The 17,831-nt window shown below is 43.9% G+C and overlaps 1 protein-coding gene across 3 annotated transcripts in view; it reads left to right on the top strand.

Moving 5' to 3' along the window:
• Positions 1-4,182: 4,182 nt before the first annotated feature.
• The window catches only part of PPEF2 (protein phosphatase with EF-hand domain 2), a 28,573-nt gene continuing 14,924 nt past the window's right edge, over positions 4,183-17,831 (top strand). For all 3 annotated transcript variants that reach the window (XM_053923328.1, XM_024577896.3, XM_053923329.2), the window contains exons 1-7: positions 4,183-4,530; positions 8,462-8,599; positions 13,512-13,639; positions 13,776-13,833; positions 14,915-15,090; positions 16,466-16,580; positions 17,577-17,623. In XM_053923328.1, coding sequence (XP_053779303.1) covers positions 8,545-8,599; positions 13,512-13,639; positions 13,776-13,833; positions 14,915-15,090; positions 16,466-16,580; positions 17,577-17,623 — 579 coding nt within the window. In that variant the 5' untranslated portion in view covers positions 4,183-4,530; positions 8,462-8,544. The remainder of the gene's footprint in view (positions 4,531-8,461; positions 8,600-13,511; positions 13,640-13,775; positions 13,834-14,914; positions 15,091-16,465; positions 16,581-17,576; positions 17,624-17,831) is intronic.

Below are 17,831 nucleotides of genomic sequence, written 5' to 3'. Positions count from 1 at the left end.
TTCTGCTTCTAAATTCCATCAAGTGCTCAGGTATCCGATTTTGCTGTTTGTTTTTGCTGACTCTCACTTATTAAGGCTTCCACAGTGTTTTGTAGTTTTGGATGGTGAATTTTTGGTTCTCTGGAAATCTTGCAGGCCTGGGTTGATGGTGCACCACCCAGGGAGGATGTGTGCTTGTTAATTTCCCAGCTTATGATTTCTTAGAGCACTCAGGTAGTATAAGTTGAAGCCTGAATTTATATGGTATGAGGGCAGACCCGAGGTTACCAATTCATAAAGAGCCCTGCCCCCTGCACGGGCTGAGACATTTAAAAAAAAATCCTCACTCAAGGATCTGCTTATTGATGTTTAGAAAGAACCCTGGCTGGTGTGCCTCAGTGGATTGAGCACCTGTATGCAGACCAAGGGGTTGCCAGTTCAATCCGAGTCACGGCACATACCTGGGTTGCAGGCCAGGTCCCCAGCTGGGGGTCTGTGAGAGGCAACTGATCAATGTTTCTCTTGCATGTTGATTATGTTTTTCTCCCTCCTCCCTCTCTCTAAAAATAAACAAACTATTTTTTTTAAAGAGAAGAAGGGGGAAGAAGAGAAACATCGATGTGAGAGAGAAACATTGATCGGTTGCTTCCTCTACACAACCCCACTGGGAACTGAACCCCAACCTAGGTATGTGCCTGACCAAAGATCACACCAGCAAACTTTTGGTGTACGTGATGATGTTCCAGCCAACTGAGCCACCCAGCCAGGGCTGTCCTTCAGAGTCTTTTTTATTTTTATTTTTAGAGAAAGGGGAAAAAAGAGAATAAGAAAGGAAACTTAGAAATGCAAATGAACTTACTTGCTTTATGGATTTGCTGGCTTTCAGGGACAATTTTGAGAAAAGATTTTCAAAATCAAAGTTGAGGATCTGGGGAAATGATTACATACAATCTTCTAATGTGAGAAAAAGGTTAGCATTTGACGGGGGTCAGAAAGTGCCACCCCAAAATATACCACTTTGGAATGAAGATATATATATTTTGAGCTGAAGGCAATTGAGAATCAACAGTTATAGAAAGAGCTCTCTGCCTTCCCCTCGCCTGCCTGAAGGCAGGGCGTAACTCTCCCTTGGTGGAGGTGGTCTGCACTGTGCCGGGAGGAGAAGAGCACTGAGAGGCCTTGAGCAGACTTTATAAAATTACCCCGATCTTTCATTAGTTCTCCCACCAACTTCCTAGTCATTTCTGCACGCTTTATTGTCTTTTTGAAGCAGGAGAGTAAGAAGCTAGGAAAATTCCTTGGCAGGTGGAATGTGGAAACTCAGACAGATAGATGAACAAATTGGCTGAGCAATTTACAGCCAGATGCAGAAGGTCACCTGGGTGGAAAGCCCTGTGGGGTTAGCAACAGGTGCCAGCCCTTGTCCTCAGGGTGGCCTTTTCTCCCTGGCAAATCACCACCCCTGATCTTTCCTCCATAGAGGTAACATCTAGGCTTCAGTTGTATTTCAGCTCCAGGCCCTGAAAAGCAGGAAAACCAGATGGGCTATGACAGAACCAGCTGAAATGATCCCCTGCCATGGTGCTGGCCAATCAGTGGAGACTGTGACCCTGAAAGGGCACACCTAGAGCTCTGACCAGTGTGGCTCAGTTAGCAGGGCATCATTCTGCAAAGTGACATGTTGCTGGTTCAATTCCAGGTCAGGGCATGTGCCTGGCTTGTGGGTTTGGTCCCTGGTCAGGGGATATACATACTAGAGGCAAACAATCGATGTTTCTCTCTCTGTCTCTCCCTCCCTTTCCCTCTCTCTAAAAATAAATAAATAAAATCTTTTTTTTTAAATATGGTACACTTGCATAAGCTGATAAATATTTTATTGAAATCTCCTTTAAGACTCCCAGCCTTTTAAAACCCTCAAACCAAAGATCTCAGCAGTGTGCTCCCCCTCCTTGGAGCATGCCCATGCCCTTCCCTTCCTCCTCTTCCCCCACATGCATGCACCTCCTAAACTCTAAAGGACCCCATGAGACTTGCAACCAGGGGAGCAATGGGCAGCAGCAGCTCCTCCCAGGCTAACCACCTAAACCTGTCCCCGGGACCCCCTTTCCTGTGGCTTTTCAGTGAGCTAACAGCAGACCCGCCTTGGCTCACTTCTGTCCCGTAAGTTTCTGGAGAGCCAAAGCAGCCCCACCTAGGCACTCTCCAGTTGCTTATTCTATCCTAAGACTTTCCTCGTTTCATTGTCCCCAGCTCTAATAAACATCCTCGCAAAATCAACTGGACTCGTGCTGTGAAGTCTTTGCTGCACAAAGTCAGGATCCCACACACTACCGACCCCCTCTGGGCCCGATCCCTTTCAGGTGACAGTCACACAAGGCAAAACCTACTAGCCAGTCCTGGTGGAGACAGGTCATCAAGGAGACCTTGAATAGATGAAGATCTAATACATACATAGATACACATACACACATGCATACCAAACAAAAATTTCATGCCATAAGAAACACAAATCATCTAATCTACTGCTGCAGAAAGTAGGCAGCTGCTTAAAGTCAATCTCAAAGCAGCAGGACTTCAAAACCAAAAGCTACTGCTGCACTAATTGCAAAATAACCATTTCATACCCGAGGACTTGGAAAAGATCCTAATTTTATCGCCATTAAAGGTGACTGGAGGAGCAGGCGATTAACAGGAGGCTCAGTTTCTGTGCTTGTGCCCAACAGAAAATATTTATATCTTACGCCTTTAAGAAAAAGTTACCATCACTGAGATATAGTCAATAGATAATTAGGCTAATGCAGTACTACAGGGTGGGGCAAAAGTAGGTTTACAGTCATGAGTATGTGAAGCAGACTTTATTCTTGTATTATTATTTAGTAATTATTGTATTTGTTTGCATTACAACTGTAAACCTCTTCCCACCCCTGTGTTTCAGTGGCTTCTTTTTCAGTTAAAACTATGAGCATCTTTTCATGGCAGAGGATACTAATCTGCTTTTGTTTTTACAAAAAAGACTAGTATTGTCCTATATGTATGTACAATAACTTATTTGAGCATTCTACAATTTTTGGACTTTTAAGTTGTTTCTAGTATCTCATGATTACAAACTATGTTAATGAACATCTTCACATACATTTTTGTGTGGGTGTATCGTTTTATCAGGTACTCCTAAGTGATATTTCTGGACCAAAGGGTTTACATATTACAAATTTGTAGTTTAATAAAGTAAATACATAATGTAATAAGTCACAATTAAAAGTTAATTTAGTTTAATTCCCCAAAAGTGAAACAATTTAGATTCCCACCATCACTGTTTAGAGAGGGCACTTTTCCTCATACTCTCAATTACACGGCATTGTATCAACCTTTTAGCTTGTAGTTAATTTGGAGAAAAAAATATTAGCAGTCAACCACTAACAAGCAGTGAGAAAATATGAAAATATTAAAATCAGACAAAACAATTCAAGGCCAAAGGGATTTTTAATGGTTTTATTTTTTTTAACAGTCCACCCTCTACCAAGAAAATTAAAGAACCAGAAGCCTTCATGTATTTCAATTATAAAATTGCCGATGGCAATTTCATATGATTTAATCTAATTAATTACATTGCTTCAATACACATATTGCAAAGATTCAGAAATACAAGGGTAAATTGCTAAATCTGGACTTACAAAAATCTTTAAAACATTTTTTTCAAAGATGAGCAGATCAGGAAGAATAACTAAGGATAAAGAGGATTTGAATAACGTACTTAACAAGCTTGACCTACTGAATATATGTAAGTAACAGTGTAGATTTCTTTGCACATTCCCATGGAATATTTAGTACCTACCAGGTGGCATCTTAGATTTACTAAAACCCTATGTTTTCTGGGAATAGTGATTTACAACGGTTTAGGTTATATTCTAGGGAAAAAGTGTTCTTAATAGGAGCAAATGAGGAAAGGCAAGGTGTTTAATCAAGTTTTACAGAAAAAAAAGCCAGCCCCAAGGAAGAATGCCTTGCTCTCCTGCTGGGCTTCAGCGAGGACCCCTCCAGGCACCGTTGCTGGAGCCCGCAGTCCCAGCTGCCTCGTCAGCACTCTTCTATTTCTGAGTTAAGGAGCTCAGGCTTCTCAGACGTGGCTTGAGGAACACAGGCTCGTAATCCCTGAGCGTAAGAAGGCTTGGAACTCGGGAGGGGCGGGCATGAGCGGTGGAGAAACTGTCTTCAGGAATTGGGCCTGAGTGTGAGGCTGGTATCAAGCAATGCATCACCCACCCCCTTTCAAATCCTCCTGCAGGCCTGATCTGACTGAGGTCAAGGGGTGCCTACTGCCATGAGGTGGGGTGGGGAGCCCTGCGGCATGGCCAGGGCAGTGGGTGTCCTCATTGCCTGTCCGGGAGAAGGTGTGTCAGACAAGGCCTGCACTTCGTTTTTTGGACTCCAGATCTGGAAGAAATTAAATCAAGCCTGGGATCCCTCAGCCAACTCTGAAAACAGGATGTGGACCATACCTGTATGTTAAAGTGGTTCCTGCCTCGTGTTGCATAGTGAAAAATACCGAAGAAGGTAAGAGCTTTCTTTCTAGCCTAAAGTACAGAAATGGATGAGACCATGAAAGCAACACACATATTTTCACACAGGAAATAAACACAGGCTTGCTTTGGGGACAGAGGTCAGAGAAGGCCCCTTTGCTGTCTCACTGACTTATCCAGAGAGGGCCTCTGCTGTGTGTGTTTCGAGATCTTTGAGTCCTGGGTGATGAATCTTCCTTCTATTTTGGGGGGTTCATTTAGTGGGCAGATAAACAATTACCTATGTTATTTAATGATGATGTCTAATATGGATGATGCTAAGTCAGGTCCTAGAGGGCCAAGGAGTCTCACCCATGCAATGTAGACGGGCTGGCTGCCTGAGAAGCAGGCTCAGCGGGAGACTCGCCGGCAGGAGAAGCGGCTTGTCGTTACCAAAATGTGCTGAACAATTCAGCAATCTGAGGCTACATCAAGCTAATTGTTTACATTTGATCTTATGAACTTTTTCACTCTTTGTCTTGAGACTTATTTTCTTTCTCTTTTCTGTTCCTTCTTCTTAATGACTTCTAAAACTTCCTCAGCTGGTCTGTACACAATGTCTCTTTCTTAAGGCAGCGGAATGCGATACCTATTTAGTCAGTCACTTTCTCATTTTTTCCCTTATATATAAACACTTTTGAAACATATAGTTTACTAATTTTTAATTATAAAAGTTGTAATAGAACTGTTTAAGTTAAAAATGAAACTTCCTTACCTAACCCCATTCTCCAGAGGTAACCACTGTTCACAGGTGCGTGCTCTTTGAGTACACGCTGATTGACTTATTTTTTATGTGGGTGAGATCACATTAAGTACTGTCCGCAGCTGCCTTTCTTCATGGGACAATATATCTCGGAAGTATTTTGTGCTATTACACGTAGCCTCGCCTTGTTCTTCGTCATGGCTGATCATGGCCGCAGGCCATTCCATTGTTTTTAATGTGTCAACTCTGTAATGACCAACACTCAAGGAGCTTTTTATTTGGGGGGAAGACAATTTTAAAGAAATTTCTGAAAGCTCCTCTATGTTTTTCATGACAATGACAAACATGTGCAAAGTGCTCCTTGTATGTCACCTCATGCTGCCCTCATAACACCCCAGGATGGAATCACCCTGATCTGTACACAGCAGAGACCCAGATGAGGCCACAGAGCCCCTCAGCAGGGATGTCACACATCTGGGCCGCTATACTGACAGCTGGGTGCCCTCCCCTCTTCCCCATGACATATAAAAGCACAACTCTTGTCCCTGGGGACCCCGAGTTAGTTACAACTGGATATGCTGCCTGATGGGAGACTTTATTTCTTTCACTCCTAGAGTTGTTTTAAAATTTTTATTGGTTACTTTAAATTTTTTACTTTCTCACTCTATAGCCATGTCATACATATTTCTACTTTCAAATTCTTGGGTATAGGGTAGGTGACTTGACAAGGTTGTCTTATCCTACCACTGTGTTTGGACTTATAAATGCATAAGAAACAAGATATTTGAAGGGCAAAAGAGAACTTAGGTAATGACAATCCTTGACTCAGCAATAATCAGTATCCATCCCATTGGTTTATGCTTGTCTTAGCTCAGGCTGCTATAACAAGATGCCATAGACCAGGTGGCTTAGACAACAGACATTTATTTCTCCAAGTTCTGGTCCAGTAGGTTTGGTTCCTGGTGAGAGCTCTCTTCCTGTCTTGCAGACAGCCACCTTCTCGCCAGGTCTTCACATGGCAAACAGAAAGAGCTCTGGTGTCTCACTAATCCCATCATGGGGGCTCCACCTTCATCACCTCATCTAAACCTAATCATCTCCAAAGGCCCCTCCTCCAAATCCCATCCTGTTGGAGGTTAGGACATCAACATGTGGGTTGAGGGGACACACACACTCAGTTCGGAACAATGCTGCATTAGATAGCACGTCTTTTACTGCCTCCTGAATTTGAGCCAGGGATATGTTTTTGATTGTTGCTATTTTAAAATACATGTGATATGAGATTCAGTCCGTCAACATATGTTGAAATTCTACTGTATGCTGAGAGCACTTTAAATACATTATTTATTATTCTCAGTGATACATACACGACAAAACAGAGTCTGTGAGAGGTTAAATGGCCAAGGTCTAGGGAGAAGCTCAGCTGGAATTCTCCACCTCATCTGTGCACTTCCAAAATCCAAATGCTGCTTATCCAGCATGGCTCTATAGGCAGTGTAATAATTATCAAAGCAACGTCTGAGTCATTGGTGGACTCGGTCATTGCTGATGTCCTTCCAGCTCTAAAACGGCGTGGGATTCGGTGGATTTGTTCATGACGGCTCCTCACTGTACCTCAGGCTCGCATGCTGGTTACATGACATATCTTACATTTGGGGGCCATTTTGCTAATAAAGAAAAGAAATTATAGTCTTTTCTTTGACTATTTTAAAAAAGTCAATCAACAAAAGTAAGATGAGCCTTTCGTTTGGATTTGCAAGGGAAAGGATAGCAAGTTGTTGACAATCTCTGATATAATAACCTCCACAAATAGAGGAAGGCAAGTGAGGAAGAAGTGAGGGAGGGGGAAAAATATTGAAATGGAATTCACTGTTGACATTGTCAGTACATCTCACATTGCTTCCTGAAGAAGAGCTAAAGAAAGATTCATCTTTCTTGTGTAAAAATAAATACTCATATGGCATGAAGTTAATTCAATTAGTATTTATTGAGTCCCTATTATGTGTCAGGCACCATGCTAAGTCCTGGGTATAAAAATGGTGAATTTGCTTACACGTGGTCTTTGCTGTCGAGGAACTCACAGTCTAATGGTAGAAAGACACGAAAGAAAACTTTAATATGGTATTGCAGTGGTGAAGGTGTGAATAGGATACTCAGGAGCTCATGGAGGGGGCGTTGCTATGTCAAACTGGCTTCCTTAAGAAAGGTGATGCCTAAGATGAGCCTTAAGAACTGGGTAGATTTAGCCAAATGAGGAGGAATGGAATAGGAAGAATATTCCAGGTAAGAGCAAAAACACAAAGGTCATTGGTGGTCAAAGAGCAGAGTCTGGAGAAAGTTGAGAAGAGAGATGAGGCTGGAAAAGTAGGCTTTTGAGAAGATGAGGTCTATTTGCAATACCTGGAATTCAAGGCGCTCCAGTGAAAGTTTAGCAGGAAGGTGGGTATATGGGGCTGATGTTTAGGGATGGCCTGCAATGAGGTATAGATTTGAGAAGTGGAAATTGATAGTTGAAAATGTGAGTTATTTAAATCATCCAGGGAGTTTGTATAGAGTGAGAATTGTTGTTTGAGACTAGAATACAAATAAAAATCAATATTTGAGGAATAGACAGAGAAAAATGAGCTCAATAAGGAGAAAGAGTAAATAGTCAGAGAGGCAGGAGTAAATAAGAGAGAGTCTGGCCTCATGGAAGCCCAAGACGGAGGAGTAGAATTATAATCAAGGGGTGACTTGAGGCAGATGGGCTTGCTGTTGTGGCAAAGTAAGAACTGAAAAGATGAAGGCATTGGAGACATCAGCATCAAAGGTTCTGATCAACAGTGAGGAGGTAAAAAGTGGTCTTGAGAGGAATTAAGGAGAAAATTTGTAATCTGTTCCTGGAGGAGAAGAAAAGAGAGGTTGGATCATACCTGGAGGGGTGTGGGAGGTCAAAGGGTGATTGATGATGATGATGATATGTGATGATAATAATGATGATGATAAATTAATTTGAGAAGAGAAGAAACTTCAGTATGTTTCTAGATGTAAGAGAAAAGCTAGTAGAAAGGTTGAAAACATAGGAGAGATACACAATGACAAATGGAGGAGATTTTCAGGGAGGAACACTTTATGCACTGAGATTGGAGAGGTGATAGTCTCAAAATTTTTAAGATGTGGGATACAAGGTTCATAGACAATTTGCTTGACCTGAACTAATACTGTCTGAATCTCCCCACTGCAGATTCCCCCTTCCTTCTATCAGCAAACAGTTCACTTTCCCTTGGATCTGCTGCCTGTGTTCTGAAGAAATAGTGTTCTTATACCATGGGAAGTGGCGCCTCAACCCAACATCATTTTGCTTTCCAGAATGCAGAGAACGGTATGTGTTTCTCACCTCCCAAACTAGCTCTGGGCACCCCGAAGCTCATGTTGCATAGGGAGGGACTTGTCAGGATAGAAGCAAGAAACCATTATATTTCTCCTTATGCAACTGTTTAAAAAGATATTTTAATATCTTTTAAATTATTAAAAGAGGAGGTAAGAGGAGAAGGAGAAAGAACAATTTAGGAGCTACCAAAGTTGTCTGAGCAAGAGATGATCCTGTCTTGGTCCAGAGTTGGTGGCAGTAGAGATGGAGAGAATAGGTTGGATTTCAACAGTATTCAAGTGGTGGAATTGAAGAGTCCAACTGATTAGATGTTTGGGGTGAGGCAGAAGGATGGGTCAAGAATGACCTCTGGGTTTCTGGCTAACAAAACTGGGTAGATGATAATACCAATTACAGATGTAAAGATAAAGAACCAAGTGTTTTCAGAGGGAAGATGATGAGTTTATACACATTGGGTTTGAGGTGCCCTTGAGACATGCAGGTGGAAGTACTGAGTGGGCAGCCGTGTATTTGGATCTGCATTTGGGGAACGTTGGCTGATATGTGCATTTGGAGATATGTGCATCTGGAAGGCATCAGAGTGCAGGTGGTTGCTGAAGCCATGAGGGTCACTGAAGTAGCCTAGAGTGGGAATAAAGCCAGATCAGGGACCAGGGCCTCGGACAGAGCCATACTTAAGCCAGTGCTTAAGCATCAGGTGGAAGAGGTTGGGCCAGCAAAGGAAGCCAAGGAGAGGCAGCCAGAGGTGTGGGAGGAAGCAAAGGAAATGGGATAGTACCTTGTTTATGGGGCTAGCACATCTCTGTAAGCTTGCGGCTTCCTTGTTTTCTAGTTTGCCAATATGTCCCAGGCTCATCTCGCATTTTTGGCCCCAGACCAGGAATAGGGTGTAGGATATTCATTGCTTCCAGGTTGGGTATTGTTTCTACATTATTTTAGTGAACAGATCCAGAAAGTATGTGTTATTTATTAAAAAATAATGAAAGAAGCCATCATGACCAGTTTGTATTTAGGATACCAATATTTTTACTTAACAACCTTGATATTATATTTATATCTCTCTTCTTTTTATCCCTAATGACATCACTATAGAATTATTTAATCTATCCCATAATATATACATAATAGTTTCAGAATAATAACAACACTATTTTATAAGCAATATGATTACTGAAAAACTAAGATTTCTGTGTAGTGCTTTTGCACTTTGGCTCTATTTACTAGAGGTGTACAAACTCCTGAACTTTCAAGCCATTTGAAATTACTGCTTTCTGTTTAGTGATGCCACCAACTTATACACAGTTGCATTCATTTGTTTAACTTTTACTTTGATTTTTAGAAACTGATATTTTTCACATTGATTTAGGTTTGTTTTATAATTTTGTAAAACATTTGTATAATTCCTGTTCCACTTATCTATTGCTGCATAAGAAACTATCCCAAAACTTAGTGGTTTAAGACAAGCATTTTATTCTGATCATGATTTTGTGGGTGAGAAACTTGCAAAGGACCCAGCTGGGTGGTTTGTCTCTGACCCTCAGGGCAGCTAGGGCTGGAGGCTCTACTTCTAAGACAGCTCTTCAGGTCGTATCTGATGCCTTGATGTCCTTTGGCCTCTCTCTCCCCATGTGGTTGTCTTGTTTTTAATGTGTGGTTTTAACAACAAGGTGTATTTGTAACTTGCCCCCCAGAATTTAGACTATACAGGGCCAGGGCAAGAGGAGCTCAAGTGTATTGTATTGAGCTGTGGGGAAAGGATCTGAAACTATCCGTACCTCACAGTGCCCATCTCAGTCAAAGATAACCCAGGCCCCAGAGAGAGAACTGGCAGGGAGAATAAAGAGGGAGAAAGAGGCATTGCCTGCTCCCCCTGCCCTAAGCAGCCAAAGCAGGTCACAGGATATAAGTATGAGGTCTGTCCAGAAAAAGTCCAGCCATTTTAATATAACGAGAACGGTTTGCACAATATCGATGTAACCTGGCAGCCAAGGAGAGTGGACCGTAATATGCATGTGTGAACAATGATGACTGTCAGTGGGGGAGGTAGACACCATTGAATGAGCATGGGTACTGTGTGGCTGTCACATTCAAAATGACTGAGCGAATAGAGCAATGAATGTGCATCAGATTTCATGGTAAGCTTGAACATTCCTCCACGGAAACTACTTGGGTGACTGAGAAGGATTTGGGGAAGATGCAATGAGTGCAGCACAAATAAAAGTGTGGCACAAATGCTTCAAAGATGACTGAGAATCTGTTGAAAGTGATCCACATTCTGGAAGGCCTAAGACAACCAGAACACCTGAGAATGTTGAACGTGTACGGGCTGCAATCAACCAAGATCGGTGACTGATGGTGCAAGAACTAGAAGCTGATCTTGGGATTCCAGAAACTACTGTGTCTGAAATTTTGACACAGGATCTTGTCATGAAACATGTCGTGGCAAATTTCGTTCTGCGGCGTCTGCTACCAGAGCAGAAGGAACATGGTGCTGCAGTTGCTAATGAGTTGATTCAAACCGCTACCAATGAACCAGATTTCCTCAAGAAGGTCATAACCAGAGACGAATCATGGGTCTATGGCTATGATCTGGAAACAAAGGCCCAGTTGTCCCAATGGAAGTCGCTTGGTTCTCCACACCTGAAGAAGATGCAGCAAAGTTGCAGCAAGATCAAGACCATCTTAACTGTGTGTTTTGGGGTTTTTTTTTAAAGATTATTTATTAATTTATTTTTAGAGAGAGGGGCAGGAAGGGAGAAAGAGAGGGAGAGAAACAATGTGTGGTTGCCTCTCATGTGCCCCCAACTGGGAACCTGGCCTGCAACCCAGGCATGTGCCCTGACTGGAAATTGAACTGGCATCATGTGAAATGTGTTTTTTGACTGGGAAGGTATTGTGCATCACAAGTATGCCCCTGCAGGCCAAACAATTAATAGGGAGTACTACCTCAATGTTCTTCATCTGTTGAGAGATGCAATATGATGAAAACAGCCACAGCTATGGGCAACTGGTGATTGGCAGCTTCATCCTGATAACGTGCCCTCTCATGCATCCCATCTCCAGCACAGTTGTTTTGTGAAACATCAAATCACCCAGGTGACTTAGCTCCCCTACAGTCCAGATTTAGTGCCGTATGACTTCAGGCTTTTCCCAAAACTGAAGTCACCTTTGAAAAGGAAGAGATTTCAGACTATTGATGAGATTCAGGAATATACGAGGGGGCAGCTGATGGTGATTCCAACAAAGGATTTTGCAGAGTGTGTTGAACAGAGGAAAAGACACAGGGAGAACTGTGTGAGGTCTCAAGGTGCCTACTTTGAAGGGGACTGAGGCATCATTGTCCTGTATACAATGTTTCTTGTATCTTCTATCTTCTTCAATAAATGTCTCTCCTTTTCAGAGTGTGTAGCTGGATAGTTTCTGGACAGACCTCGTGGGTCTGGTTGGCAGCACTTGCCTTAACGTGCTTGAGGCAAGGTGATAGCAAGCCACATTTCAGGGAATCTTGATGGCCATGATATTCCTGTGTTGTCTGCACTTTAGTACAAATAAGAATCACGTGTGGAGCTTATTCACTACGCAAATTTCTGGGTTCCCTGTGGAGATTCTGATGCTGTAAGTCTAGGGCAACGTCCACATTATCTGCGTGTTTCCCACAAATTCCTAAAGGGCCTGTCACTCTTACCCTGGGCACTTCTTTCATTATTCTGAATGTGGATTTACAGAATCCAATTGGTAGAGCTTCAACCTCATCACTTATTATTTAGTAAGTGCCTTTGAGAAGTATGTACGGTATGGCATTTTTTTCTCTCATAGGAAATCAAATTCAGCTTTGCTTAATTTCCTCCCAGATTCTTTTTTCCCCACTGCACCATCATCTTTCTTAGGGAAATCAGCAAGAACTGCATTAGCTCCCTAATGCAAGCTAACTGTGTTAAATTGGCCTGTCTACTGTTCACAAGGACGACCGAGTGAACCTGCAGGCCTTCCTTGGTAAGCCGGCTTTACCTACAAATGCTTCGTTCAGGCGGCACATCCAGGTCTTGCAGCCGAAGGAGAATCTAGTTACTGATGTGGACAGCTGTCCTCTTCCCTGAACCACAGGCCCTAAAGCCCGTGTGGAGAGTTAAACGAACTCATGCCACTCTGTGGTAACAGTCGCCTAGCACCGCTCCCGGCAAAGGGGGAAGCCCAAAGGCTGCCTGTACATCTGACAGTCGGCACAGTCATGGAAGTATTGTTGGGGGGGTGCTTCGAGCCTGAAGGGCAGTCAGATACGGGGAGGGCCAGCGCAGAGCCCAGCAAGCACTCATCACCGCCTGACATTACAGTGTGTGGTCATTCGTGTGTTTTTTGTTGTTAGTTTTCCCTGGTCATCGTCTAGTTCATCACCTTTTCCAGATGAGGACACGGAGGCCCATGCAGGTGACTTACCTGAGGCCACACAGCTGGTCATGGCAGTTTCAAGCCCAGAGCCCGGATCTCCTGACAGCCAGTGTATTGTTACAAATCAAGGTGTCCCCCACGCCCCGCCGCTGCATTATGCCACTCTTCGAGATTGCTGCGTCCTGGCAGCCCATCAGTTTTCTTATCCTTCTCAGAATCCTGACAGTCCAGCCTTTTCATCTTTACGCATATAAATGTTTTCACTAAAAAGTGGGTACGTCCATAACCCTCCAGTGATATGAATATAACCAAGGGGTAAGAATGGAGGTGGTGTGGGCAGCATGAATGGGGCAAGAGCACCCCGGCCAGTGGGAAGGCAGGTCCTTCCTACCAGCAGCAACGAGTAGCACCTTCCCTACCATCTTGTCCCCATGTTACACTGGGAGAGGTGCCCCTCACCTCCCCCGACGTCCAGGGAACCCCAGCTCACAGGCTTGCTTCTCCATCCATGTCACAGCCTTCAAGGCAGCGGCCCTGATCCAGAGGTGGTACCGGCGCTGCATGGCACGCCTGGAGATGAGGCGGCAGTGCACCTGGAGCATCTTCCAGTCCATAGAGTATGCTGGCCAGCAAGACCAGGTCAAGGTGCGGTAGGATGTGGGAGGGGCCACCTCCAACTCTGCCTTCCAGCCCCTGGGCAACAAGGAGGGGCAGCCAATCTGAACCACTCCTGGGTTCTCTTCTCACTCACCTCTAAAGCCAAGTCTCCTTGGTTCTGCAGCTCCACAATTTCTTCACCTACCTTGTGGATCACTTCACCCCCAGCAGTCACAATGAGAGTGAGTACAAACTGCTACATGGCATGGCCTCCTGTCTCAGGGTCAAAGATCTGGGGTGAGGTGGACGATGCACAGGGAGTGAAAAAAGGGTGCATGTGGTGACAGACGGGAGGACAATGAGCAAGGAGGACAATAAATAAATGGAAGAGTCGACTTGTAATGTAGGTTCTTCCAGAAGCACAGCTGGGGAAAAGAATTTGAGTGCAAGGAGTTCATTTGTTAAACACAGGAAACGGGTCAGGGTGGGCAGGGGTGGGGAGGGAGTGGGAAGGGATTCAGGGAAGGGAAGGCAGCCAAGAAAGGGTGGCCTACTAAGTCAGCAACTCAATGTGCATGGGAAATAGTGCAAAACATGCTCCTCGGAATGATCCCACTTGAATGCTGAGCAGATGAGCGTCTATACAGCAGCTCCCGAAAGCCCTTGGTTGAAGCTGCTGAGAGGGTCAGGCAGGAGGGGGTGTTAATTCCAAAGCATTTCAGGCCTGGAAGCAGGGCTCTCTGTGGATGCAGGGAAAAGCCCTGAGGCGAGAGATGCAGGGCCAGGCACTTAGAAATTGCCTGAAAGATCCCAGGCGTCTGCCATCTTCACTTGGTGCACCATAAATGCCTGTGACCTTTTTCCCACAGGGGCTCTTCCCTTTCTTCTTAACAAATGTAGGCCCCTAAATTTCCATCCTTTCTAAGTCTAACAAATCTCAATCTTTTAAAACAAAAGTACAATGGAGTTGCCATGAGGACAGAAACTTTGCCTCCTGCCCATCCTAACTTGTGGTCACTTTTCCCTTTTCTTCTTTAGTCCTTTCCTGGAGCTGATGCCAGGCTGGTTCTCATAATGTCATTTTATTCAACGTCCTTTTGTAATAAGGTTGACGAGATTCTGTAGGAACTTAGCTCTTGCTTATGTCAATTAGCCTATGGTAAAAAACTGGTTTTGTTGTATGTTGTTTTACTTAAAGCCACTGATTAGTTGACAACATTAAGTGAGGACTTACTGTACAGTCCGAGGAGAGACTACTCCGTGTTGCCTGTGGGCTAACCGCACATCTGATCCTAAGCCAGCCACCCTTTCTGTCCCGACTAGGGGACCTCCTGAACCGCATGTTCACCGAGGAGAGCGCCTCCCAGGACTCTGAGATGGAGAACTGCAGTGACTATGAGTCCATAGAGGTGCCGGACAATTACACGGGGCCGCGCCTCTCCTTCCCACTCCTTCCCCACCACGCAACTGCCTTGGTGGAGGCCTTCAGACTGAAACAGGTAAGCTCACCTGGGAACCTAAGTCATGCCCTGCCCCATGTCATGAGCAGACAGAGAGCAGACCAGTGCAGAAGGAATGGCCTTAGCTTTAGGGTGTTTGTGTCTCGGACCCACTAGCGAAATTCTCCTGCCCCTTTGCTTAACCAAAGCCTGTGATCACTTATCAGTTCCTGTGCACTAAACTCCTGATCACATGATCTCCCTTTGCTCATTCACCCCACAGATAATTACTGAGCTCCTGTAGTGGCGCTTACTGGCACTGCTCCGGGCACTGGGATAGGCAGTGAGCAAGACAGGCACAACGGCCTGCCTTTGTGGGGCTGACATTCTAGTGGGGAGACAGACAGATAATAAATAACGATAAATGAGTAAACCTGTACTCATTCTCCCCATTCAGAACAAAACCCCTGCAAAAAGCCAGACCCTCCCTTGTTAGAATAGTTTATTTATTAATACTTGACCAGGCCCCAAGTAAATTATGTATATTATAGAAAATGGTAAGAGCTATGCAAAAGAATAAACTGAGTTCTAGGTGGGAGAGAGAACAATTTTAATGGTGGTCTGGGAAGGCGTCAGAAAGAGGTAATTTCTGAGCAAAGGTCGAAGGTGGTGAGGGAGTGTACCATGTGGACCTCTGGGGAAAAGCATTTCAGGCAGAGGGAGCAAATGGGGAGGCCCTGAGGCAGGACCTGCCTGGACCGCTCAGGAACTGTGGGAAGGCCATTGTGGCTGGAGAGGAGGGAGCCAGGAAAGAGTATTAGGAGATGGAGGCCAAGAGGAAAGGGGGTGAACTTTTACTCTTCTAAAAGAGGTGGGGAGACACTGAGCACAGGAATGCTACCATCTAGCTTGCTTTTTAAAGTAATCATTCTGTTGCTTAACAGAGTATAGGGAGCAAGGGCTGAAGCAGGAAGAATAGTCAAGAGGCTCTGAGATAGTCCAGGAGAAAGATGATAGTGGCTTCAAACGCTGATGGTAGAGGCAGAGGGGGTGGGAAATGGTCAGATTCTGGCTCCTTGCCAGATGCCAACCCTTCCCCTTTCATATGAATTAATTCGCTGCAGGAGGAGTTGGGGTGGTTTTCCCAGTAATGCCGGGATCGTGCAGTACAACCAGCATGCATACGCTTACTCATGCTTTGCTGAGACAACGCAGAGCCTCTCATAGAGCAGAGCAAGGAAATTGGTTCAGTATTTGGGTGACACTGGAAAACAGAAATAAGGGTAGAGGATGGGTGGAAAGAAAAGATTTGAGCATAGGGTCCCAGGGGCAGTTTACTAGGGCCACTTTGGGGGCCGTGGGTGATCGGGAAGGCCCACCTTCCTTCATGAATATCAGTGCTGTTTTGTTCCCTCCCTCCTCTTCCTCCTAGTAGCAGCTACATGCTCACTATGTCTTGAATCTTTTGCATGAAACCAGAAAATATCTGGTACCACTGCCAAACATCAACCGGGTCTCAACCTGCTACAGTGAGGAGATCACAGTGTGTGGTAAGAGCTGGTCTGAAATGGTTTTCTGTGCTAGACCCAAACAAGAAACCCCTGCCTGGACGGGGAAGGAGGAAATGCAGGGCTGTGGGGAGACTCAGTGGCCAGTGGGCCAAGTTCACTGCTTCATGCTGAGAGCAATCGCAAATTCACTCCCCAGTTACTTAAAGTAGAGGCGGTGCAGTGAAGGACTGTGGGGCCGCAGGATCCGGCCTCAACTTTATTTTCCCAAGCACACTTGACCCCAAACTTATGCTCTCCTTTCAGAACAAAATCCTTGCAAATAGTCAGACCCTCCCTTGTTAGAATAGTTTATTATTACTTGATCAGGCCCGAGGCCTAGTGAATTATTCCTGCCACCCACACATACTCTCCCAGAGAGAAATCCTGTTAATGACAATTTTCTCCTTCTCCTTACGCTTTCAGTGATGTTTCAACACCCATTATGGATTGACACGCCCACTTTAACTTAGGGGAGGCAGACTGTGGTACATCAGGTACATCTGAATCTGGCACTTCTAAGCCACATAGAACCTACGGATAGGTCCCAAAATGGTCTTAAATTTTTTCAATTAGTTTCCAATATTTGAAAATTAGGGGATTTCATGTTAAAATCCAGATTTCCAAATTCTCTTGAAAAATCTTATAAGGCTGGCCCATAAGTGAGTTGCAGCTTCCTGTATTAGATGGGGCAAAATCTCTCCCATTCTCATCTGGGTTTACAATTCTATCTCACCTTTGCTTCAGTAAGAATACAGGCTGTTTACTATTCGTGATAATCATACAGGAAAAGGTATTGTACTCTCTGCTTTCAATATTAACTATCCCTGCAACAAGGAAAATTAATATTTATCTTTATCTTATGGATGAAAAAATGAGTAACTGTAAGTTTCTTAATCCTGTCAGTTTTTTTCTGGGCATTTTCATTTTTTATAGTAAAAAATGAGAAACAATGGTAAGAACCAAACAAAACTGATATTCTTTTTTTACTTGTGTTAGGAGATTTACATGGCCAGTTGGACGACTTAATATTTATATTTTATAAGGTATGAATGTTCAACTTAATTCCTGTCTTGCTCTGATGTTTAATTTGGAAGTTTGAATGCACTATCTATTAAGCAAATTATTAAGTATTGCTTGGATTCATAAATATTAAATATACACAGTGTATTTATGCATATATAAAATATTAGGCCACATAGTAACAAGTATATACTATAAAAGCCAGCATTGCGTTACATTCCACTACGTATT

Source organism: Desmodus rotundus, chromosome 4 (assembly GCF_022682495.2).
Source record: "Desmodus rotundus isolate HL8 chromosome 4, HLdesRot8A.1, whole genome shotgun sequence".
Taxonomy (NCBI): domain Eukaryota; kingdom Metazoa; phylum Chordata; class Mammalia; order Chiroptera; family Phyllostomidae; genus Desmodus; species Desmodus rotundus.
Note: the sequence above shows the minus strand (reverse complement) of the source record. Positions and strands in the feature narration are given on the sequence as shown.